At 31.6% G+C, this 27,619-nt stretch overlaps 1 protein-coding gene and 2 long non-coding RNA genes across 4 annotated transcripts in view; 1 reads left to right on the top strand and 2 right to left on the bottom strand.

Annotated features, from left to right (window-relative positions):
• Window positions 1-27,619, bottom strand: part of LOC134259417 (zinc finger protein GLI4-like) — a 76,717-nt gene that overhangs the window by 31,642 nt on the left and 17,456 nt on the right. For both annotated transcript variants that reach the window (XM_062742002.1, XM_062742001.1), the window contains exon 2: window positions 7,834-7,963. In XM_062742002.1, the coding sequence (XP_062597986.1) occupies window positions 7,834-7,930 (97 nt within the window). In that variant the 5' untranslated portion in view covers window positions 7,931-7,963. The remainder of the gene's footprint in view (window positions 1-7,833; window positions 7,964-27,619) is intronic.
• The window catches only part of LOC134259419 (uncharacterized), a 28,134-nt gene continuing 1,766 nt past the window's right edge, over window positions 1,252-27,619 (top strand). Inside the window, exons 1-2 of the long non-coding RNA XR_009990349.1 lie at window positions 1,252-1,735; window positions 14,936-15,060. This is a non-coding gene — a long non-coding RNA (uncharacterized LOC134259419). The remainder of the gene's footprint in view (window positions 1,736-14,935; window positions 15,061-27,619) is intronic.
• LOC134259416 (uncharacterized) lies at window positions 24,692-26,770 on the bottom strand. Its single transcript, XR_009990348.1, has 3 exons — window positions 25,835-26,770; window positions 25,067-25,147; window positions 24,692-24,958 (listed from the first exon to the last, which is right to left on the bottom strand). It is a non-coding gene; the product is annotated as an uncharacterized LOC134259416 (long non-coding RNA).

Below are 27,619 nucleotides of genomic sequence, written 5' to 3'. Positions count from 1 at the left end.
AGTAATTTATTATGCCCTGTTTTTCCATCTTCATCCGTCTTTCAAGTACATTAACTTTCAATTTGAGGAATCCATACTTTTGAAGATCAAGACTATAAAATTTTGAATTCAACGAGATAAAGAACATAGCATAGATCCAAGAAATATAAAATATTTTATATTTGAATTAAACAGTTTAAAAATGAAATTTCAGAGAAATTCAACAAAAAATTGAATTTTTAATTCATGTAACTTAAAAGTATGTGTGTTTTTTTTTTTTCCCAGTTGTTTTTTTGATTTTTAGATTTTTCCTATATATTTCTATATAAAACTTTATTTCTATATAAAAATTTGGGGGGTATTGCTGCATGATACTTATACATGCCAGAAGAATCAAAGTTCAAAATGAAATAAAAATATATTGAGTAATTTAATACATATATTAAATGAATTTTACAAAATATAAATGAATAATAGAGCTCTAGACATAGACATGGCCATGCTACTCATTATTTGTGTCTTTAAAAATATGTGCACTAAAAATTTTTTCGCAATCTTTGGGGCTAATTTTGATCCTTATTGCCTTTACATGTAAAGAATATTAGATATCATTACTTTTAAATGTTAATTTTTATTAGTTATTTAATATAATATTTTAGCCAAGTCTTGCTTTTTTAAAATTTGAAAACATTAAGAAATTATTTTATAGACATTCATATTCTCCTAACTTTTGTTAACAAATTAGAAAAATTACCTTCTAAAACTTCCAAAACCTCAGTGATAATATCCAGGTCGAAAGTTTTCACTCAGAACACCACAGAAAATACTCAGCTCCCATAGGAAACTATACTGGTACACAATTTCAATCCAGCTAAATCTGACAACTTTTTAAACTTGCAAAGTTTCCATTTTTTCTTATACCAAATTTCCAATATAGGCACTGGTATAAAAATTATCCTGGATCAAATTTCATATTTTGTAAATTCCAGTACTCCAACAGATTAATATTCTTAAGAAAACACTCAAATCATTAACATCACTATCACATTTCAAAACAATACACCATCACTGCAACGAAAGGTACTAGAGAAAATCCAGTTCTTTCATGCAGAAAAAAAGTGAATTTTCTCAAATTTCAAAATCAAACACTTTGAACAATTGATACGTCTAAAATCCGATAAAAAAAGGGAACCTGGATAAAAACAATGGTTGGAGGTATTTTGCTGTAGCAATATTAACACACACCTCCTGTTTGCCAGCTTACAAGCAGTCTAACAGATCACATCTCTACTCTGGTGGTATGAGGGCCTTGATGTGGGTCAATACCTCCTATACATGTTCACTCAGCCAGTACATTCACCTGAATTGAAGAGTTTTCTCAACAAAATACACAATTATGTCTCTCTTGGATCCATAGGTAGTTCCCTGATCAAATCGTCCCGTTAATTATGAAGTTTGTTGTATTCAAAATCATGTAACCCCTAATTAGGCCTCTAATTTATGTATATTCCACGTATGACGTTTTATCTTTTTGGCTTCCCTGATTTTTTTTCTAACAGTGTGTTAGACCACCCAAGTTACGCTTTCAACTGCATGCGTCTGTCAATGCTATTCATACAGTCCTGTTGAGAAAAGTGATCCTTAACCATTTTGATCTATTTTCTTTTCATTAACAGATAAAAGAAACATTTTTCCATATTTAAAACGTGGATATAATGGGGAGATGGAGGAGATTTCGACAGTTAAGCTTGTAGAGGTGAGTATGTAATTATAGCCTCGCATCATTAACTTGACAAAATTTGAGCAATGAAAATTACAGCTTAATGTTGGTTTCGTTACTTTCAAATCACTTTCACAATTTTATTTCCTAGGTAACTTGCCATTAAGATATCTCGATTTCAATTTATTTGTTGACATTGAGTCGTTGATTTTATTTTCAAGGATAAGTTTTTGTACTAATGTTTTCGTAATTAATTGACCTCGAACTGAAAGGTTTGATTTCTATTAGAACACCTTTCTTTCCAATGTACTACAGAATCATGCAAGTGCCATATATTATAGAGATGATGTTTGTGTAATATGTCTCCCTTTCCTACATACTTTTGAATTTCTCATATTGAAAAATACTTTTATCTGTATATTTTCTCTTTAGCATATATACTGTAAATTCACTATTTTTGTAGGGTTTATAATTTTCCGCTGTTTCCATGGTGAAAACAGCCCAATAAGATTTAGAAATGTTAAGATTTATGTTTCTTGTTTTTTCATAAACAAGTTTTAAATATCATTTTCTCAAACCACAAAAATTTACACCCCCCTCCCCCAATTCACAATTTTACACCTCTGCAAAAGTACTAAATAATGCATGAGGATCAAAAAATTTTTGCAACAGCTTTTTTTTGCGTTTTATATCTTGGTAATTTTCAACCAAAATATTTACATGTTTTGTCTTGTATACTGTATATCACTTTTACTTCAGTGAACTATATTTTTGCAAAATTAAGGAAGTCTGACTATGTTGTAAAAATTTTATTCTTGTGTACATTTGAATAGTCTGTACCACCACTGTGACTGAGACTCTTTATAAAAATTCAACCTGCATCAAGGCAGTGCCACATTTTTTTCCCTGGGGGGTGGGGGGAGGGGGTGGGTGGGTGGTGATTGATTTGTCTATCATTTTTCAACTGAAAAAGTTACACGTGGATTTTATGAAATTGTATCAAATAAAACTGATTGGAAAATACCTATGGTAATTCCCTCAAGAAGACAGAAGTCTAGGTTAAGAAGAATGAACTTTGGGTCTGAATCATCTCTTTTTCCATCCCACAAAACATCTCAGTTTAGTATTAAAGAAATTATTCAATAAATCAACAAATTAAAGAATTTTTTTCACTTTCTTAACTAAAAAAATTTTAATTACAGCTGAGAATGTGTCAACTCAGTATAGAAATCACTTTACAAACTAAAACACCAATTTGTCAAAACTTTAATCACTTAGAAGCAAACATTGAAACCATGCCGATTGACAAATACCCTTTTTCAATCTCACGGAAAAATTCTCAAATGTAAGAATGAATCATTGATTGCCATGTAAAACTATATTCCAGTTAGGTAATTTGAAATTAAATAAATTTAAAATTACTAGCTTCTCACTCAAGTTTCTCCAGCATGAATCTGAAATTTTTCATGCCCCTGTTGAATGAAGTGTAAAGTTAAAACATTTTGATTGCTTGATTCTCCCAACAAAAGTAGTTCATTGCAAGTAAAACAAAGTCTTTTTTAAAACTTAACATGGTCTGCTTAAGAATGAACACAATATCTATGGCATAGACTGTTTCAGAATGAACAAGTGTCATATCTGTAAAATAGTCTGCTTAAGGCCCTTTCACAGCTGGTGCTCAAGCAGAAGCAACAAAATATGGTTTGTGTGACTGAAAAATTTCCATTTTGATCATAAACTATTGCTGAAATCATCACATTTATAAAAGTATTTGTAATTTGCATGATCTAAAGTGACCACTGTGCACTGCATAGGCATAAAGTCTTGCATCTATATATGATTGTTGAACAATGAAAGCAAGCGTTTTAAGATGACACCATAGGATCATGCAAGTGATGAGGTGATTGGACGGTTGAATGTGCAACAAATGCAACTGTGCATGTGATGCTCGTGCAATTATGCATTTCATGATCAAAATGGTCTGAATACTGTGCATGTGGACAATTTTGAGGATACTTGGTGTGACCACTAAATCGCAGGCAAAGAATGTAAATTAAAGCTTGTGCGAAGCTAAATCTTTCTGATTGCAAAGTGTTGTAAAGTGTTTGTGTGCAAGTTGTGAAAGGGCTTTTTAGGAATGAACAAGTGATATCAATGGTTGACAGGCCCAAAATCTTTGTAAGAAAGAACAAATTATATCTATGTCAGGTTCTAATAGTACTTTCTTCTTAAGAATGAACATGTGATATCTATGAAGTAGTCTGCTAAAGAATGAGCAAGTGATATCTATGATGTAGTCTGCTTAAGAATAAACAAATGATATCTATGAATTAGTCTGCTTAAGAATGAACATGTGATATCTTTGAAGTAATCTGCTTAAGAATGAGCAAGTGATATCTATGATGTAGTCTGTTTAAGAATAAACAAATGATATCAATGAAGTAATCTGCTAAGAATGAACAAGTACACTGTAATATCTATGAGAAGTCTGCTTAAGAATAAACAAGTGATACCTATGAGATTTAAGTCTGCTTAGAAGGAACAATCCTCCTTAAGAATAAACAAGTAATATTTATCAAGTAATATCTGATCAAGAATGAACAAGAGATATCTATACATTAAGGGTTAGATTTAACATCTATTTGAAAAGAATAAATGATATGATGAATTAAGTGTTATGTATAGATTTACTTAAAAATGAAGAAGTGATATCTACAAGTTAGTGTGCTTACAAATGAACAAATGATATCTAGGATGAAATATTTTTAAATTCTGACCAAGCATGAACAAGTGATATCTATGAGGTGTTGGGTACACACTTTTTTTTTAAATAAAGAGATGTCTTTGAAATGTCAAGTTCAAATGCATACAACATAAATGACACATATATCTCTCTTTGAATGATACAACATATTTACAGGTCATCCTTTAACCACACAGGTTAATTTTGACACCCAGTCACACTTAAAACCTAATATGCCACTCTTTATCTAAACAATAATATACCCTGGGACATGCAGTGCAGCAAAACAATACAAGGTTAGTTATCGTGTTATATCTGACGGCTGCCATCGTCCCTGTCATTTGTGCAGAAAACCAAAGACAATACACAGAGAGAAGGATTGTGGGAATCTCCGCAACAAAAAATAATAATTGCCTGACTCCTGCCTTAAATCAAATCACCTCACAGAGGATGAGAGACACCCACTATTTTTTAATCACTATTAGCTGTAAAAAGTTTAATCAGTTGAAAATTGAATTTTCCCCATTTCTATGGAGCCTCATTTTCTTAATGGCTTTTAAGTCTTTCAAGGAATCTTTCGTGTACCCATAAACAAACATATCTGAACAGCCCGCAGTAGTTTAGTGCCTATCCAACTGTGTATATGGCTTGGGTTTCATTTTAAAATTTCTACCATGAGTCATATAATTATAAGGGTTAGAATCAACTTACACTTATTCACCCATCCCCCTACCTTTAGACTTTCTTACAATGACATGACACATCTAAGATGACATTATTATCAGGGTGGCACAACATACTGAATCTGACCTACTAATATTGACATAGTTTGTAATTTTTATCTGAATTTTGAAAGACAGCATATTTTGGAATTCAACAAGCAGAACACTGTAAAAACAAGAGGCCCCTAGGCCACAACACTCACCAGGGATGACAACCATGAAGACAACAGACAATGTACAAATTTCTATCAGAAAAGCTCAGCCTTTAGCCCAGGTGAACTAAAAAGTGACCTTACAACCTAAATTTGTTATATCTGAAGCAAGAAGTACATGCAGACATTCAATTTCTACATTTACAGGGAAAAAATATATTTCAGTCTGAGCATAAAATTAGGGTAACCATAAACAAACATTTTTTTTCTTTAGCCTAATCAAGCTGGTGAATGTTGCAACTCCTTATGTAGATCTGTATGATATATATATTTTTTTATCAATATAAGAGGCTTCAAAAAATCAATATCTAAGTATGGTATTTTTTGTCTTATAGCGGCATTCTGTACAAAATTGCTAGCTTAGTCTTTCTTGAATAACTGCATCCAATTCGTTGGTGGCATCATCGCTATCTTTAATTTGATTTCATCTCCCTCCCCATAATACTTTTAATCCCGAGATGAGAAATCAAATGATTTAATCAATGAGGTGTCAGTAAGCACAGAGCACAGGCAGGCTTAATCAACTTAGGTAACTTTTTATCATATGTAACTATTTGTGGTACAAAATTCTAATAAATTTTGATGTTCTCATTGATCTGAACTGCATTCACCACTAGGGTGAGCACTGCAAAGGGCCACAAATTTTAGTTGAACACAGAAAGATGAAAGAGACTTGTGTAAGTCAAGTCCTCAGTTTGGACAAGAAAATTTTGAAATTTTAAACATTATTAAAGTACTGATGTACTTCAACATGATTTTGACCTTTAACTGCGATTCTTGGTTCGTCATTGCATAGCCTTTACCAACAGGCACATTTAATGAACAAATGATAAGGCTAAAGATAGAGAAAACAGGCTCCAGATAAAAACTTTCCATAACTATTTCTTTAACCTTGTCTTTGAAGGAGATAACAATGAAAAGAAAATGATGAAGTTTTGTTGTATTTAGAATAGACCACTTATGTAACAATTTGTGTTTAAATGGGACTAAAACTGTAGATGGAAAAGCATTTTGAAAAAATGACTGATAGATATAGATCGATACACTGCTAATCACATATGCTCTACCGTATAATCCCTATTAACCACCCCCGGGGCTTAGAAAATTGCAAAAAGGGGGCTGTTACTTTGGTATTCTCTTTATAATATTTAATGTCATATTTTAACTTCAAAAAATCTTATGAAAAAAAAATAAATAAAAGGAACCACTAAAATAATGTCTAACTTTACTTAAAGTGAAAATAATCCACCCAAATTATGCTAAATCATTCATTTTCCATTGAGAAATTGGATAATAGTCAAGTTTCATCTCACTTTCTTCATTTTTTGATACGATTCTAGTTGATTTTAATCACTGTACAGGGGGCCCTTATTTTTTGACAATTGAAAAAGACCGAAGGGGGCTCTTATAGGGGCAGGGGCGGTTAATAGGGATTATACGGCATTTGTTTTTTCCCAGCAGAAGTAAGAACACAAGGCCCATTGGCTACAGTACTTGCATTCTGAATTCATTCCTTTTAATAATGACTACAAAATCAGATTGATAAAACTTGTGAAATATAAATTTCAAATAAAATTGCAATAAAATTAAAACTTCTAACTTTCCTTAATTTTAATACAAATGTAGACCAAGACCATAAATTTTTACTTGCATTGAAGAATGGCCTTCAAAGGTAAAACTTGAAATTCTTTATAAAGCATCAAATTTCAATCAAGATAGGATATAGGGATAGGTCACATGTTTCTCCACAGTGAATCCAACATTATCATATTACCCATGTTTTCAAGCCAGTTTATGGCAATTAAACTTGAACTGAAGCCCTTCTTATTGGCCTACAAAGGGGGAAAGCTTATACTTTTGTAAAAAACTTTTGTAAATTGAGATACCTTTACCTTATGATAAAAATCTTTTAAACTTGGTTATAAATCAAAATTTTCAAAAAAAAATGAAAACTTTATAAGCCTTTAATTGCCCTGTTTTTATGCATATGTGTTTGAGTTGTATCTATTATGAGTAGGTGTAGTTTTATGTTTTTCTTTCAAACTTCCCATACATCTAAGGTTTTTTCCCCCTCTATCTTATCAAAATTATGCTTTTTGAACTAATTTACAGGGTATCATCACCATTCTGAATGCTCCATTTTTCTGTAAATGTGAAATATTTGTGTAGAATTTATCTTTGAGATGATAAAGAAATTGCAGAAACAGCCTCCACATGAAATATTTACATAAAATATTTCTATTTAATATGATAATTATACATAATTCATTCTTTTCTTCATTTCCACAAGATTTTGTATATGAAAACATTGTTGGAAATGGTGATAAAATTGACTTTGCGTTATAAATTCAAATACCTTCCTTTTTTATGCTTCTGCAACCTTTCCTCCTTTCATTTCTACCCCCCCCCCCCCCCTTTTCACCTATAACCCCACCCCACCCTCAGTAACTGTCTTACCATCAGGCCCGGACGCAGCATCTTTGGATTTCTTGGTTTCTGGGCTGTCAGATTTAGAAGCTATCCCATTGCTGGAATCACGGCCCTCGCTTGACATTATGGCTTAATTTCCCTCTTAACACCATCACTCCTAAAATTAAATAAAACCAATTCAATAACTGTTTTCTGATAAACAGTAATGTTCTTTTTTACAAAACGTTCAGCCATTGTTCAAGTTAACTCCAAAAATTTTACACAAGTTTACACCTTCTTTTGAATTCCTTAACGTAGCAATGGTGAAAAATTTACGACAGCTGAAAATTTGCTTCACACATCAACAATGTGTTTGAACATGAACTAATGCTGTTGACAAGGACTGTTAAATATGCAAAATATGTAACTAAGATTTACAATTTCTTAATCATATACAACCAATGTGTAAGATTTACGATTTCTACATTCATATAATTTCTCCGTCATACCATATTTACCAGGCTGTATACACACTCTAAAATGCTAATTTAATAAAATCTCATAAACAAAAAAAGCTTTCACTGTAAGAAAGCTAAAAATTTTGTTATTTATAAACAAAAGTAAATTTTCTAGTTTTATGCTTTGCTCTCTGCTTGTAGATCTCAAATGTAAGTCAAACTCCAAGGTCAAGAGATGAAAAATATTGTTACCCAAAAAAGGACTTGTCTAATTAATTATACCTGTGAAATATGAAAGCCAAAGCATATCCATTCAAAAGTTATGACCATGATTAAACTTTTAAAATTTGGATCAATCTCCAAAGCCAAGTTCAAAAATGTTCAAGTTTAAAGGGTATACCCGGGGAAGGCCTTGTCATTAGAAATACACATATGAAATTATATAAAAGCCCTTGCACCAACTGTTCAAAAGTGATGCCTAAGGTCATTTTTTTGGTATTCCAAAAATGGTCTTGTCTTATTAGATAGAAAGGAAAATTTTTAAAAAATGAGATAGACTAAAAACTTGGACAGTGGTAACTGGTAATTTGGCGAAACCATGACACCTCTACCATGCCTTCCAAAGTTTGTTTGTCTTTTTTTATTGATCAAGAAGTGAATAAGGGGAGGATCTAAGATGGCTCACAGAAGAGTAACTACTTGCAAACAAATGGCCCAGAAGTCACATCACTCACCTGAGCAATTAGGTTAAAGAAATACTGAAACTAGTTCAGTAATGAGAAGTTAAATATATAAGTGGTCACACCTACACCCCCCCCCCCCCCTCCTTGAGGGGACTGATGATCTGGGAAAAAACTGCTTCTATATTAGTCTTTTTAAAAAGATCTTTTCCTATATACATAATCCCATATTCTCTGAAAAAATTTCTGGAAGCAACATTTTCAGTAACAAATCTCACAGAAACAACCACCTTGGCACATACATACAAATTTACTAAACAATTGGGTAATAAATATTTTTCAGTAAGTTTATGTGCATACCTATAACATTAGTGGAACATTATTTTTCTGGAAAATAACCAAACTGACATACATTTTTCTTCCAATTAACTTTCCTAGAAAAGGATTTTATCATTTAAAAGAATTTAGTGCAAAACTGTCCATCTGTCAACATACAAGTATATAAGCATTCCTAAATAAATTCCTTACCTTTTAAAAATTATCAATTTCATTGTTTTATTATTATCATTTCTTACGTCCTTCCCAAAATCTGAAGTGTGTTGGTCTGCATTATAAAGATATTTTATTGTTCACCTATTTCATGCCTCCACACAACCACTTCTAACATACAAACAAATGTCCCTTAGATCACCTTCTTAAACCATAATTTTCTGACATACACTATAGCTCTACTGCTTTGAAATCATTATTGTATACGAAAAAAAATAGTACTAAAGGTACTATTAGCACTGGGCTCACAAAATGATACCCCCCACCCTTCCATATGAGGAAAGTGGTATAGTGGATTTTCTCGACAGTATGTGAATGAGATTCTGTTAATTCTTTTTAAAAATATTCTGGGATTAAGGATAGCATTAACAAAATTGGTACCCTTTTATTGAGTGATTCTCTTTAACAAAGTTATAGCCTGGAAAAAGCTTTCATACTTTTACTTCGTGACTTGACCTTGCAGGAATGACCTCGGTTCAAGGTCAAGTCACACTCTCATGTCATGAACATTATGTGTACTAAGAGCTTCAAATTATTCTCCAATACAGTGATATACCTGGACAAGTTTGCTTGGCCAGACAGAAAGATAGACAATGTTATTCCCTAATTTTTTGTCCCCCACCTTTGTAAAACTGAGGGGACATGGTATCCACTTTTGGGAAAGTTACATCAAATCTCCTTTGTCTGTTTGTCTAGCTGTCCAGATCTGTCAGTCTGTCACAAAAAACTTATCTTGGTTATAACTTTTGAATAAGAAAAAATAGGTCATTTCACATGTTGATTCCACATGTACTACGATTTTCAACCCAATGACCTTAAACCTGAGGTTTGATCTACTTTTCATTTTTTTCAAACATTGGTCTAACTTTTAAATGGGAAAAGATGCAGCGATTAAATTTCACAGGTGCATTATGGCCAGATCTTTCTGAAAAAACACTATATTATTACCTTGAAGTTGAGTCTATTTAAAAAATTTAAACATTGAAATAACTTTTGAATGAGAAAAGATAGCTCTAAGATATTTAATAATGAGTTTTGCTAAACTTTTCAGAAACTTTATTCTTTGTCTTGAAATTGTACTAATGCAAAATTTTAACCTTTTTTGTATAATGGAAAGACAGACAAATGGAATGGTTATAGTCCACCATAAATAATTCCATTCCAACTAGTAATACTCTGAAAGTGTTTTGGGGAGGGACACGATTTCCTGAATTTGCTTGTTAATAAATTCTATTCTGAAATACTGTAGATCTATATACTTTTTTCCATGGGGTCATAATTCGGCGAAATCTCTAGTTCTGTTCAATCTGCTGGTATAAAATTTAAGGCGGACATCTTAAGACTCTCTTTATATGCCTTATATTTGTATTAAGGTAGGATTCTTCTCTGGTTTCTGACTAGATGGAATATTCAAAGTACATTTGTTGATATGTCTTCTATATTTAAATGTAAGAGATTTAAAAGACCATATTTTTCTTTCCTCATCACAATTATACAACTTTAAATAGAAATGGTAAACTGCATTTGAAAACTAGCAGGGACTATATTTTTGGCGGAATGGTGGCGTATGAAAATATCTTCTTTTCTGCCTCTAAAAATTATTATAGAACATTGAATTTAGTTATAATTTTTACGTAATCAAAGACTAGACAAAATTTTCAAATGTAAGTTAAATTAATAATAAGGGACTAAAGTTTCAAAATATATCAAATAAATAAGATTTTTCAAACATAGTAGAACTATGTTGGCTTTTAAATGCTTCAAATCTAAGTACAGATTTGAGCCAAAAATCCGTAAAAAGTGTTATTTCTCTCTTAGTAAACGATGAAAACTTTAGTTTTTGTATCATTTTGTACCTTTATGTGTCAACTTTACTATATGTGAAAATTGGAAAAAGTTAAATATAGGAAGCATATAAAAATAACTAATAAATCTTAAAAATTTAACAAAAGTAGAGGAAATTCAGATTAGCAAATATCCATTTTATTTTAATTATCCATGTCAATTTGGTAATATCATCTTATAGGCCCTATATTGTAGTGTCTTTTTTATGCAAAAAGAAAAACATTCAATCTTTTGAATTACAAGTAGGGGTTGCATGATTGGAAACAGTAATTTTTTATTTTTAATATCAAGGAAAAAGGTACTAGTAATGACCTTGACCTGACCTTGCCTCTAATATTAAATGGTCAAATTTAATGTCAGTGATACCATCACTTAGTGATACTGTCCTCTTGATTCTGTGAAAATTTCATTAAATTCTAAATACAAGAAATGTGAGAAGAATCCTACCTTAATTTTGATAGGACAAATTTCCGCAGAAAATTTGTCCCCGTGTACATAGTGTACGGAAAAAAGTACTTCTGCAGTAGTAAAAAATTATATTTTTAAGGAGGCTTTATTTTTTCTAATAAACTAAACCTATAGAATTTAAGAGCTTTTAGGGGGTAGGTCCATGAGCCCCTACCTAATCAGTTGCCCCCCCCCCCTCTTCTACCTTCAAATTCTGACATGCTATTTCTTTACTAATCAATTCAGATACTTATATAGGCACTATGTTTACCTTATATATGTGTAAATGTGACAATTCTATTTAGAAAGGTATGTGCTTTTCCACTTTTGTTTAAGGAGGAACAGAACCTTTAGCTGAAAAAAATTCATGTCAATGAATTTTTTTCATATATTTTATATTACTAATTTATAGGGATGGCAACGAGCACCCGGTTAACCAGGTACTCTGGTCCGAGTATCAAATACTAAAATCGGTACTCGGTTACTTGGACGTATATTTTTGAATATTTCTAATCTTATTTATTAATGAATTAAACAATCTGTTTTAAAACGTAAAATACTCATTGCACTTTTACATACAGTAATTAGGGTTTACTACGACTCTAAATGACCGTTATCGCCTGTGGCAGTGTTTATACAGTAATCATCATGACCAAGTACCTGGGGTGCCTGGCTTTTCTCATCTTTGGCTGCCTTCTTCCCTCATTTTTGTTTGGCTTTAATTACTTTGTTTTCACTGAACATCGTTTAAGATCCATTATGTTTAAATAAATTAGATAATTTTGTCAATTCTCCGAGAAGCCGTAAATTCTCGGGAAAAGAGCAGATGATATTACACGTGCGATTGTTGATATGGTTGTGTTTGATTACATGCCAATACAACTGGCTGAAGGCAAAGGCTTTAAAATAACTGATGTCCACCATTACGTCAAACTACAAAATACCGTCCCGTAATACTATAATAATCTCGGATCGAACAAGTGTACTAAAATCGTAAATCCGCTCTGTTGGGAGAACTTGATCAAGTTCAAGTTGATACTGTACGTAGCTCTGACGACTGATACCTGGTCGTCAAACGCGACAAAGAGTTACATTACAATTACGGAGCAGATTATTTTTTTAAACAAAAACACTGTGAACAACTTATGATTTTATTTCTTGTGTTTATCTGATAAATAAATTGAATTTAAAAATTGTTATATTAAATTTCGTCGGGCACGAAGTGCTCATCATTTTTACATCAAAGATACATTTATGGATAAGCCTCCTATCAGTGCATCTGGTTTTATTTCTACAAGAGTTTACAATGTTTTACAGTCTTCAATTTACTTGTTCATATTTATTTACACTTTTACCGAGTACCCGGGTACTCGATCGGTAAAACGTACGAGTAACTGAGAATTGAAAACTGACAGATTTGACATCCCTACTAATTTAATATGTACTTAACATTTTAAAACGTTCCTGTCATGGGATTTCTTGACTTATTTAAAAGATATCGCCCCACAAATACCGCCCTGTGTAGAGTTTGTATGGAGTTTAGATACTTCATGTTTACAGGCCCATAACGGAGTCCATCATGCGAATTTTTACGCACAAACGATAAATATTATAGATAACATTATTTACTCAAATATTTCAGAATATTCATAGTGTTTAAATGAGGGGACATATCTGAAAGCAATTGTTTTAATTTTATATAGTATTTGGGTGGGATAATTTCTGCATTTTTCAAGGCAGCTTCAACGACAAATACCTCATTTGGAAAAAATTCTGTCAATAAATATTTCTAAATTTAAGATTGAATGTCAGTCCTTCATCGTAATTACTTACTGCATAAATATCACAGGGTGAAGCTTACCTCAATATCGCACAGGACATCGTTGAATTAGACGTAAGCATGATAAAAACGCTTCACGTTTGTATTTTTCGAGTGCGGGAAATCAATTGTGACGTCACACGAAAACATAAACATTCAAAATTATCTAAATAGAGAGAATCTCTGCTACTAAACACTAAAAAATATTAATTCTGAAAAATCTGCTGCAGAAATTTATCATGATACATTGACTGTGACCTGTTTATTATGAAATAAAACTGATCAAGACGGTGTGTGTAATATACTTGATCTCACTGCACTGAAAATTCAAACACTACGTCTATGACGTCACTGACGTCAAACTGCAGGGTAAAGAGAAACAAATTTGTGGATTGGGCAACTTCACAATATCTAAATGATGGCAAGATCTTTAAAAATTTTATGAATAATAATTTCTAAAATTAAATGTTTAAAAAACAATTTTAGAATTTAGAATAAAATTACACAAGAACTGTTGATTTTAACAACGTCTAACATGTATTTCATCACCGATTATGACATAATATGTCTTTTTAGTCGTGTGACATGTGTCCTGTCTCCCCTTAAATGACCGTTTAACCTTATCAAAGCAAATTTTTTCTTGATGCTGATCTAACATTAAAAGATATAAACCACCAATTAATTTTTTGCTAGGTAAGACATCTCAATAATATCCCTTTGCAAACAATTTAGACATCATGGCATTTATTGGAGCAAATAAAGTTTACAAGTCATTATCTATGCAAAATCCCAGACACATGCTAGAATTAAAGACAAAGCAATCTAATAAATACAATGAATTATTAATTTTCTGTGCACCAAAAAAATAAAATCTGAATAATAATCTCTTCCTTCTCAAAGCAATTAAATTCTATTTTAAAATCTAAATAACTTTCTGTCTGAATACATAATTTCTTTCAAAGGCTTTGAAATGTAATGATGTATCAAACTCTAAATATAATAAATATTTTTTTCTCCTGATTTCTTTTTTTTTAATTTGAAGATCTCATTCATTATGTGAACTTCTCAGAACATAAATTATTACATCCTTCACCTGGTATTTGTTTTTTAATTTATAAAAATCCAAGGTTAGGTAACTTTGTTTCAGAATAAATGGAGTTTTCATGTTCCAGTGTCATAAATATAATTCATCTATCTACAAACAACATGTAGAAGAGTGGAAAAATGATGCATGATTTGTGTTTATGACAACCATGGGCTTTTCAACATCTTAAAACCTCTGACACAGCCTACAGTGGTATAAAACAGCTAATTTTTACATACATTCATAGTTTCACTTTTTTTTATTATAGGTTCTGTATCCAGATTCAACTGGATGATGATGCTAGTGAGAAAGACCATGTGATGATACAATCAAAGCATTATAATAACAATGGTCACACATGCATCTCTGGCTAAAGAAACTTGTTTGGCATAGGTTTGTTCACTTTTAATAAATTATTTGGAGGTGCTTGCTGTTTAAATTTTCTGAATCAATGTTGCCCACCATTTAAAGAAATGGCAGATCAAACATACATCCTTGTAATATCAGATGCAGTTTTAAATTTTTTAAATACGTTTTCTTAATTTACTTGCATTTCCATCCCAGACCCCCGATACAGAGGTAATTGCCAGGTAACTAATAGAGATAAAAGTCTAACTGGAACTCTACTGACAGATAACCCTAGCATCCTCCTAGTTCTGTATGAAACAAAACATGTGGCCCTAAATCATCAACAAAAATCAAGTTCACATTTCTTTCTCATTAGTTATCAAGCAGGAGAATGCAGCAGATACTCGGTTTTTTTGTATTCTGGTAACACAAGGAAAACCAGGAATGGGGTCACAAGTAAAGTAAAGCACTTATCCTACAAATCCAGGGTATTATTGCAAGGAGTTTTCTTTTTCAACTTTCCTATATTTTATCATCAATAATCATCAGTCCAAGAATAAATGTGTCTTTTATTTAATGTAATTTTTTTTTTAAACAAAAATAAATCCTTATTACAAGAAAGAATGTTTTAACAGCTTTGTTCAAATAAATTTTTTATTTAACCAAGAGGTTCATTCAACCTACTCCCACTTTTTGAAAATCATGTAGAAAAAGGTAAGATTTTACGTGGGAATAGGTGGAATTTTTGTGTAAACAAATGATTAACTATGAAAACATATAATTACTGTACAAACAATGATTAATGAACACCTATTGGAATAGAGGACAGGTATATTTGCTTTATTAAATTATAAATCAGACTTTTTACTATAATATTTGAAAGAAAAAATGGATTTTCAATAAAATTAAATTATATTTTATCTCCGTTATTATATTCATTCTAAAATCCACCTATTTGAATGCTTTTTTTCATCAAATCTATTTATTTTATGTTCTTAAATTAAGATATTAAATTAAGATATTAAGTTGCTATTTCTTGTAAGATCTTTTAAATTATTTCAAAAATCCGAAATAAATAATATTTTCTTATAGATGTATTCATTATTTTCTGTCTTAAAATGTACAAAATACAGGTAAATCTAAAGAGCAGATGTAATTAGTCTAGTTAATGTAAAAACAAATTAACTATCTAAACATTTATTGTTATTTGCAAGTGGGAATAGGTGGAATTGAGATTTTTAAAAAGTGGGAATAGGTAGAAGACACCAACCAAGAGTCTCCCAAAAGAGTAATTAAATGACAAAAACAATATAATGATTGAGGCAAATCACTATCAATGTCCACCCAAATTATCTAGATTTTTTTATGCAATAACTTCTTTGTGAATTCATGAGCAATTTTTTTCTTCGTTTAATAGACTACGTTTAGCAAAGAGAACAGGTAATACTGTTTCTCCCTAGCAAAGGCATAAATTATTATGACATCTCCCTTTGATTTATAAAACTATAAGAATCAAACAAAATTCAAGAAAATTTGCTTAATTTTAGATAAAACAATTAACATGTGGTGTTTGTGATGTGTATCTTTTTTTTCTTTGTTTAATTTATTTCTGTTGCATCCCCTTTTAATGGGTTTTTGGTGATTAGGTGTATTTGTAACTATAGCAGTTAAGGTTATATGGACCGTGGATATCCGCCTGAGTAGCTCAATGGTAGAGCACCTGACTAGCAATGCAGGGGTTCCAGGTTTAATTTCCAGTCCAGCCTTAAATTTTTGTCCCCCGCTTGAAAAGTGGGGGATATTAATTTGGGTTTGTCCGTCCGTCCGTCTCTCTGTCTGTCTGTAACGCTTTCATTTCCACACGATATCTCGAGAACCCTTTGAGCTTTTGCAATGAAATTTAGCATAGCAACTCCCTACGGACTAAAGAAGAACCCTATTGATTTTGAGGTCAAAAGGTCAAAGGTCAAGGTCATAAATAAGCAAATTCTGTCTGTTATAATACTTTGTTTCCACACGATATCTCTAGAACCATTTGAGCTATTGCAATGAAATTTTACATAACAACTCCCTGTGGCCTAATAAAGACCCCTACTGATTTTGAGGTAAAAAGGTCAAAGTTCAAGGTCATAAATTTACATTCTGTCTGTGTGTAACACTATCATTTCCGGGCGATATTTCAAGAAGATTTTGAGCTTATTCAATGTAATTTTATACCAAAACTCCCTAGGACCTCTCTCACCCCTCTCAAAGTGCCCCGCCCTGTTTGTTTTATTAGTATTTATGGTATTACATGTCGCTATTTTTACCACAGGGGCATGAGGAGAGTTATTGCGTATAAAACAGGTTCTCGGTCGACTTTATGTTCTTATTACATCTATTAGAACTGTTTAATAAAGGCTAAATAAATCAAACACCATGGATTGTGTAAAATTTTGACAATACCGAACATGAATATGTACATGTATGTGACTTCACTTCTGCATATACTTGACTTCATGTAAAGCGATTCCGTGGTTTAGTGGTATGTTTCTCGTTTCCTATGTGAGAGGTCCCGAGTTCAAGTCTGGACGGACAACTTTTTTTTTTAACTAAATAATAGTATTCAGCATGCGAAATGAAAAATTTACGAGGTCTGGCTTGTACAAACTCATAAAATCATCATTACAGTGTGATAAATATTCCATATAAAAAGAATCTTCTATACACATAATAAAGAATAAGCAATTAAATCTTTATATCCATAATGGTATATTTTATTTGCTTCAGTATACATGCATGTATACATTTAATAATTCTAAAAATTCAGTGAGGGGGATCCAAGTCTCCCCCCTCCCTCCACCCGAACTGCGCATGTTTTACTTTTTCCTTAAGTGGGGGACACAATTTCTCTGAATTAGCTTGTTTCTCTTTTTTTACTACAGAACTTATAAAGTATAAAAGCTAGATTCTATTTTTTTGTCATTTAATTAAAAGAGTTTATAGGAACTATATGGCAGGATTATTTACAGCCTTTTGAAAGGATTAATTTATTTTCTTTGTTCACAGATAAAATAACTGTGTATCTGATGTGTTCTTCAAGCTAATACCAGAAGTGTTAGATTTGCATGAACTTTTATTGTATCATTTACATATTCCCATGTAAAAACTCAGGTTCCCTGTGGAACACATCCTTATTTGATGAAAATTTATACCTAATTTAAACTTTGCCTTTTATATCTACCTTATTATGCATCATAAGGTGCATGTGCCTTTTTTGATGTTTTTGATTATTAATATTTATTACATGAAGTGCATCCATATTAATGTTTTCCATTTTGTTTTTTTGTAAATATTCCTATTATAGTCTATAAATGTGCTCACCAAATGGTACATACTGACAAAATCTAATTCATATAATGTGTAAACATATAGCAAAATTCATCCAGATAAGTAGTAAAGAAAACGGCTTTGAGGTTTTCTGCAATAGATTAAACTGTGGTAGATGCAAATGACAAAATTTTTTCAGATTGAATGATTTGTTTAAATTTTATTCAGCAAAGGTTGTTGAAAAAAACCTGAGGTTACTACAAAATTAGCGGAAATCAAAAACAAGTCATCTAATGTTTGACAAGAGATACATAAAAGAGTCAAATGTGTTTTGCAATGCATTTTGAAATGTGCATTTAAACTCCATAAATGTGGTCAACTAATTAAAGAAGTGCATTAATTAATTAAGATAAATAAAGGTATAATTACAATCATTAACTTGACAAAACTCAACGACATGGATTCCAAGTACTGCTATGTAATGGAAAAGTTGATATTAGGATAAATAAACAGTGATTAATGGAAAAAAATCCTTCTAATACAGATCAATGAACAGAGCAAAACACAGTCTCTCAGAAAAAAATGGAGGTGGGATTAGGTGGCATGGATAAGTAAGCATTCCCTTTGACCTGAGCCCTATATATTGATCAGGAAGACAGAATTTTCTATGGCCTTATTTAGTTTCAAAACAAAAATCTATCGATTGATTGATTTCATGTTGTTTTACATTCCATTAAACAACTTTTCATTCATATAGATATGTCAGCATACACTAGTGAGGAGTTTTATATTATGACCTTTACTCAACACTCAGGGTCATTGAGCAGTAAGGGATCTTTATCCTGCAAACACCTGCCTCAGTTTTTTTAAGGACTTCCGAAGAACCAACAAATTTCACCTCAAAAAGGCAAGCACTTGGTAAAATAACAGTTGCTACCTATTTTTAGGATTCAGCCAGGATTTGAACCAAAGACCTTCTGATCATGGAATGAGTGCTCTACTGACTGAGTTACCATGATGGTCCACTCCTATGAAAATGATGAATTGATATGAAATAGGACACAATTATAGGCTATATTACTAACAAGGTCATTAAAATGATATCACAATTTATGAAACACTGACTTGAAATGTGACTGTAACATCAACATATCTGACAATAGCCTGTTTCAGTTAAATAATTTATAGTAATCAGAGCATGAACTGAAGTATCTAATAAGTAGGTAGACATAAACACCATATGCAGGAATAATCAAATAAAAAAATGTGTGTTTCCAGTAACATGCTTTAATTTAGGGTAGATAGATAAGCAATAACTATTTTAAAATTTTAAATTTTTTATTTTGTATATTATTGTATATTATGGATAACTATACATCAGAGAAAAAAGTGTACTCTTTTAATCACTTGGATACACACATTTTTACATTGTCTGAGACATGCATTTTCTTGAGTGGTTCCACTTAACAACATGTCTTTCTTATCCTTGTAAGTGGTCCAGTTAACAATAGGTTTTTCTTATCCTAGTAAGTGGTACCAGTAAACAATAAGTCTTTCTTATCCTACGAGGGGTGATCAAAAAGTTCGCAAACTAATTGAATAACTTCCATACAAGAAACAATATTTGGTTTTAATGTTGATTATATTTTAAATTAATCCTCCCCGATTTTAATGCATATCAACCATCGTTCTGCGCATGCGCGAATCACGTGATATTGGCGGTCACGTGACCCCCTCCGTAGCGTCACAAAAGTTATAAAAATTTTTCCGAGTTTTATATTTCTTTCCATGTGTGTTAATTTTTATGACAAGAACAGTTAATTTGTCAGAAATGGTCATATCTCAGCAACAAAATGGGTGGATAATAACATCCTTTCCAAAAATAAGCATGGCGACCATTAAAACACAAATCTTCTGTCTCAGGAGAGACCTTTATTCAAGGTGGATAGAGAATGGGTGCATCCTTTTTATCATATCTAATATGTTTAAAATCTAAAGTAAACGATATCTTAGGTATTTAATACTTATATCATTATTCAAATATTCAACTATTTTTCAAAGTGCTAATTGGAGGTCTTTGATAGCAAATTGCTTTATTAAAAATACATATCTTTTCAAACTTGCTTTCACTAGGCAAGATGAGAAGTATCATTTTTAACCATCACCCTTCCTTCACTAAAACGATTAATCCAATCATTAATTGAATTTATAGGAACTCATTTATCTCAATAAACTGTGTACAAATTATTATATGATACTGTAGAGGGATTTCTAAGATATTACAATAAATTGTACAGTTGTTTGTTGAACGAATTCGACTGAGACAACCATTTTTCATCACAAGTGACCTATATAGTGACGTCATTTTCACATTGTGACGTCACAAACAAGGAGAGAAACTTTATTCAGCATATGCTATTTATAGACCTTGTGTATGGCTATGTGTGTACCGAATTTCATTCTAATCTGAATTGTGGTTTTGTAGATATAGAGATAGTTTGTGAACTTTTTGATCACCCCTCGTAGTTAGTGGTTCCAGTTAGCAATAGTTCTTTTCTTATCCCAGTAAGTGTTCTAGTTAACAATAGGTTTTTCTTATCCTAGTTTGTGGTTCCAGTTAACCATGCAGGGATCGACACTAACTTTAAAACTATAGTTGTCAGCAGGGCTAGTAATTTCAAATTTCTACTAGCCCTGCTCATGTATTAGTTGTCCAGCAGCCTTTGGCTGCTGGCCGAGTCGCGAAGCGACGAGGGGGGTAGGTGCGGGAGGGGGTTTCCCCCTCCTGCTGGTGGGGGTACGGGGGGCCTCCCCCGGAAAATTTTGAAAATAGAGATGCGAAATCTTGCATTCTGGCTGAATTTTGGGTGTAAATTATATGTCACTCTATTCCTGTACCTAAGACATTTTTACTGTTCGAAAAATTCTATAATTATTTATATCATTTAGGGATTTTGTATCACCTTTAAAGTTTACATTTTTGACTTAAAAAATTATAATTATGCTGATAAAACATATTTGAAAATAAATTTAACTATTATCAGGTATATTGTATGTAAATTATAATTATTTTTCTTGCTCTTAGCGAGTAATTGGTAAAATTTACTGTAGCCCTGCAGGGCAAGTTTAAAGACATGTTTGGTAGCCCGACCTCAATATTCAGTTGTCCCGGGCCAGCGGGCTAGCGTTAGTGTCGAACCCTGCCATGGGTCATTCTTATCCTAGTAAGTGGTTCCAATTAACAATAGGTTTTTTAATCCTAGTTAGTGGTTCCACTTAACAATAGGTCTTTCTTATCCTAGTTAGTGGTCCCAGTTAACAATAGGTCTTTCTTTTCCTAGTTAGTGGTTCCACTTAACAATAGGTCTTTCTTATCCTAGTTAGTAGTTCCGGTTAATGTTATCTTTCTTAAGGTAGTCCGATCCTCAGGTTTATAAAATTAGCAGTTAAGTAATCAAAACTACTCATAAAAGTATCTCTGAATCCACAAAGTTAAGTAAATTTATCCACAGTATTTCTTTAAAGTTAAAGATTAAAGTTGATCATATTATAAAGGGAAAATTGTCAAATCTCCAACATTTTTGCAGAAAAAGCGAATTGGAATATCAGCAATGCATTTTCTAACTGCAAATTGATCAACAAATATATTTTTGGTCAAAAAATGATAGGTATCCAGGCATTCAGAGAAATTGTCATGATTTTTATACTTATTTGGTATTTTTTGTCTTCTATTTCCGACATGTATTCTATAATACACAGTGTAAAATGCTTTTGCTATCATTGCAAGACACCACAAAACACTTCTTATTTCATATCAAGCTTATAAGTATTTGTATTTAAGGCTAGATTCAAGAAAATCTTATTTCTCCAAAACTATATTAATTTGTTTTCCTTTTATAGGGTACAAATGTCAACTTTTATAAGACCTTTTCTAAGAATTCCAAAAACCTTGAATCTTATAAAGATGAATAAAATGAAAATTGTTGCATGAAAAAAAATCATTTTCAAGCTTAATTTTGATGCATTTCAATTTAAATATAAATTTTTTGAGTTATCCTTCCTACCTGAGGATCGCATATCCTTAACCTTGTTAATATCATGATATACAGTTAAAGTATATCATTAGTATATCATTATACAAGATAAGGTCTTTCTTTTCCTAGTTAGTGGTCCCAGTTAATCATAAGTCTTTCTAATCCTAGTTAGAGTCCCGGTTAACAATGGGTATTTCCTTTCCTAACTAGTGGTCCCAGTAACAATAGGTCAGGTCTTTCTTGTCCTAGTTAGTGGTTCCAGTTAACAATGGGTCTTTCTTTTCCTAGTTAGTGGTCCCAGTTAACAATATGTCTTTCTTGTCCTAGTTAGTGGTTCCAGTTAACCATAGGTCTTTCTTATTCTAGTTAGTGGTTCCAGTAAATCATAGGTCTTTCTTATTCTAGTTAGTGGTTCCAGTTAATCAAAGGTCTTTCTTATTCTAGTTATTGGTTCCAGTTAACAATAGGTCTTGACTTTCTCATCCCAGTTAGTCATCCACAGTCTTCCTTGTCATTTTTCTGTCCCAAAACCCTACCAATAATCTCTGATTCTGACTTACCCAACAGATTTAAAATTGCTGATTATATGTGTATGTAGTTTAATCGTTATATTTAGTATTGTTTTATGTATACTGCTGATTTTTTTTCTTGATTTGTTTTTTAAGTAGATAAAATCATAATTTTATCCACAATAAACTGTTCACAGCTATTATATAATGATTTGAGATTCTATGCATTGCAATGTCAGCCAAACACATGCAAGGAAGAAAAAAACTCAAATGTGATCAACCTGCATCATTTACCAGAACTTTCATGCATGTAAACTCTTTATTATATAATACATTTAGAGTCATTAATTAATATCTATGCAAATGCAAACAGTTGAACACCTGTCCTCTATATACAAGATAAACAAATACGACATAATGCAAGTAGCTTAATTATCATCGCTTAATATTCAAATTATTGAATTTATTATGCAAGTTTATCATACTTTTTTACATTCTCAATTATTATGTCAAATATTAATTTTGAAAATTGTGCAAGTTGTCAATACCTGTATTGGAGTTGTCACCCATATACCAAAGACCCACGAAACAATTTTGAAACAAAAGAAATGTATTTGATTTGAAGAATTTTTCTCAGATACGCCTTATATTCATAATATTTTTAACCACATTTGACCAAATTCCATTCTTTTACGCCAACCGTTACCCCCAATACACAATACCGTTTCCATTCAACCCTAACACAATTAAATACCAAGATCAAAGGTTCTGTTCTTACCTCAAGACAAAGACCTATAAAACACACATAGTGGGCTATTGTCTGAGGCAATGAGAAAACAATTGGAACACCCATCAAAGCTGAACTGGACCCCTGACTGTTGGGGGGTGCTGAATGTTATCTGGATTTTAAGCAGTGTATACCACCTATCTAGACCTATCTATATTCTGTCTACAGGGCCTAACAACCCAGTAGGTAGAGAGACAAACCTGTTAAAGATTCAATCACCCTATACATAGAGGTCCAACAAACAACAAAGGCTCCAAGTATGTGGTACACAACCCATATCGAAAATAAATATAAAAATAATAGATTAAAATAATACAAAAATGATAGAAAAAAAGTATATTTTTAATGACCAAATTTGGAACCCTTTTTATCTTGGTTCCAAATTAGGTCAAAAATAATACACTTTCTTAGAAATGAAACACAAAAAAATATATTTTTAATATACTTTATTTCTCAGTAAAAATACAAAAATAATACACTTGATGTATTTTTTCTGTATTATTTGGAGCACCTTGAAAAAAACAGATAGGAAAATAATACAAAATGTATTAATTTTGTATCAGTCTATTATTTCTGTATTATTTGGAGCACCTTGAAAAAAATAGGAAAATAATACAAAATGTATTAATTTTGTATCAGTCTATTATTTCTGTATTATTTGAAGCACCTTGAAAAAAAATAGGAAAATAATACAAAATGTATTAATTTTGTATCAGTCTATTATTTCTGTATCATTTGGAGCACCTTGAAAAAAAAAAATAGGAAAATAATACAAAATGTATTAATTTTGTATCAGTCTATTATTTCTGTATTATTTGGAGCACCTTGAAAATTAAAATAGGAAAATAATACAAAATGTATTAATTTTGTATCAGTCTATTATTTCTGTATTATTTGGAGCACCTTGAAAAAAAAAATAGGGAAATAATACAAAATGTATTAATTTTGTATCAGTCTATTATTTCTGTATTAAAATCGCATTTAAAACAAAAAAATCTAAAAATAATACATTCTGAAAAATACAAAAAAAAGAAATGTCTTTAGATTACTGATTTAGTTACTTTTTGTGCAATTATCTTGATCTTTTCTGTCTTACATACAGTATTCACTCTTCAATTGTCCTCATTTCTAAGTCATGTTTTATCAATCTTATTGTCTTTGTAAATTGTACATTTATAATGAGATATGAATTCAAAAGTCTAGATCTTCTCTCTGCTTTGGGGTTTCTTTTGCACAGCACTTTACTTTGTTGAAGAAGTACATCTCCAGTTTTCTCACTGTCATCCTGCTTGGTCCTGCATAATCTACAAAATAGAATATCAAAAAGTACCGAGGTGTATCAAAATTAGATGCACAGACACACACAAAAAGAAATCTTCACATGATTAGCTGATATTGTCAATGTTACACACCTGTAATGCCTCAAGGGGTGGGTGTCCTATTCCTCTATAACTAATCAGCTTTTCTTCTATGGCTCTGCAGAGGCACTCAAACTGTAAAAGTAATGATGCTGATAAATGTTTTGCAGAACGGATAGAAATACAGAGCATTAAAAAATGAAAATATAAAACTGCCAATACACCTGATTGGAATTTTTCATGGCAAAATATTCTACAAATTGAGCCATTATCCCCCCCCCCCTTTTATTGGGGGGGGGGGGTCATTTGATTTGAAATCTTAAAGTGATATTGGGCAAGGGAAATACAGATCATCATATATTGATATAAAAAATAATTAGTTTGTGCCAAAAAAATCTTTCTTATCACCTTCTTCTCAAGTCATTTTTGAAATAAATTATAAGTATGCTAAACCATAAATCCATGAAGTTTAGTTGCAATGATTACCCCCCCCCCCCCCTTCACATTTCAAAATTTGAATGGTTGTATGCCAAGATGATTTTATCTGTTATTATTCCATGTTTAGGCCTGAGGGATAGGGTTAAATTAATTTTTAAGTCATTTTTGGTCCATGTAAATAATATCATTTGCCATTGAAAGCCCGTAATTATCCATACAATTCAAGATAGAAAGTAGCATTACAAAACTCTCTTTCGCCACAAATCCAATATATCTGCATTTAATTTGACCTACTATAAATTGTTTATAAAAGATAACATTTATTAATCTACATTTCACATTTTAAAAATTGAAACTACTGTGCTATTTTATGTAAATTCTTACCGCATATGGCGTTGTTTACACCAGGAAAGCCAGGGCATGATGCTTGAAAAACGCCAACCTCCTTCCGTTTTCGCTTTTCTTTGTTTATAAATGTGATCCATGCTAACATGCTGTAGCTAAACATCTATTTTCTACCAATTTCATCGGCGAATATTAGCTAAATTTTATTAAACATCACCAACTCTCTCAATTCGGTTCGTCGATCTATTTTTCAAAATGGCGTGGGTAAATTACCGTTAACCAATCAGAGAAAAGCAAAGAAAAATTTTAAAATCTGACCAATCAAATAGCTCCTTATTTACGAAGATTGCCGATTTTTAAATATAAAATATTTTTAACAGTCTAAGGAAATTTACTTATGTACGAAGTCTAATAAGTAATATGGAATCAATATAATAAACCCTTGATAATTACTAGAATAATTATTAGGAATCATTTCTTATAATCGTTATTTTTGTTTTTAAGAAATTTTCCGATTACAGATGAGAAAGATTTCTGGTCAGCCATATTGTTTTGTTTTTGTTTTTTTAATCACTAGTATACAAGTTGACCCGTATAATAGACCATAAAGTTCAAGAAGAAGGGTCAATTTAGTGTTAAATCTAAAGCAAAATAGCAAGGCACAGAGCCATGCCCCCTTTTCTCGGCGCCATGTCCTATTTTCCTAACAAAAAATTAATAAATATTCCCAGTGTAGGCAATATTCCTTAGCTGTTCTGTTTATTCAGTGCATACTGATAATCTCTTGTTTACATAACGCAACCAAGTGTGAATTCACGACAGGAAATCACTTCACGCTTGAACACAAGCACACAGCCACCTGGCTAATTAACATGCCTCAGGCTGTCAGGGTAGAAGATTTAACTTGAGAAACTGTCATTTGATTGCATTGATTATGCAAGAATTAGCCCAAGATCAAAGATAATTAACTTGTAAATTATTAGCTAATTAACATCAGGATCGTTTTTTTTTTAAACTGAGAGTAGAATTAAACACAGAGTTGAAGAAAAACTGATATTTTATCTGAATAAAACCATCTTACATTACAACTACTAGAATAATTAAATTGACTGTACTACTACATAAATAACACAGTCCAAGCAGGTTTAAAAAATTAATACTTCCAAACTTTAATAATTTTTGCACATGTTTCAGCTAACTTTCTCTAGTGTAAATATCTATCTTAAACACACTGATAATTTAAATTAGGAAACCTACTACTTGCACATCCCTTTCTAGACTTGAACATTGTCAGCTCATTTCTTGAAAGTTATTTAGGATAATTTGAATATGATTCCTGCTCTGAGTGAAAAAAAATGCACATATATACTAAAATCTGAAGAAAACATCGTATGCATGGTAATAGCTAGTTGGGACTTTCCATGTGCACAGGTAAATCACGTAATTTCTGAATTGTAGTATGATGCAATCATTTGTTAGCCTGCAAGACCACCTGTTGTGTGATAGATGTAAACACGTGAAAGATGTAAACCCGCTGAAAAGTCAATGTAAACCCGCTGTAAAGTCTTCATGCCCAAGACGGAAATATTTCTCTGGATTACCACTGATTGAGATTAACATAAATTTTAGTACCAATTAATTATTTAAGTTCTATATAATTGGATACCAAGATTCCTGAAAAAAATATATAATAAAAATTTTCTAAGTACCGGGTATGCTATAAACTTATAAAAAAAAGCAGCAGACATTTTGCAAGGAATTTCTCTAAAATTTATAAAGTTCATAGAGACAAACGTAAATAGAAAATATGTCTAAATTTAACCC

The sequence above is a fragment of the Saccostrea cucullata genome, unplaced genomic scaffold (genome assembly GCF_032062105.1).
Source record: "Saccostrea cucullata isolate Sc308-1 unplaced genomic scaffold, CSIRO_AGI_Scuc_v1 ctg840, whole genome shotgun sequence".
Taxonomy (NCBI): Eukaryota; Metazoa; Mollusca; class Bivalvia; order Ostreida; family Ostreidae; genus Saccostrea; species Saccostrea cuccullata.
This window is presented reverse-complemented; position numbering and strand designations above follow the sequence as displayed.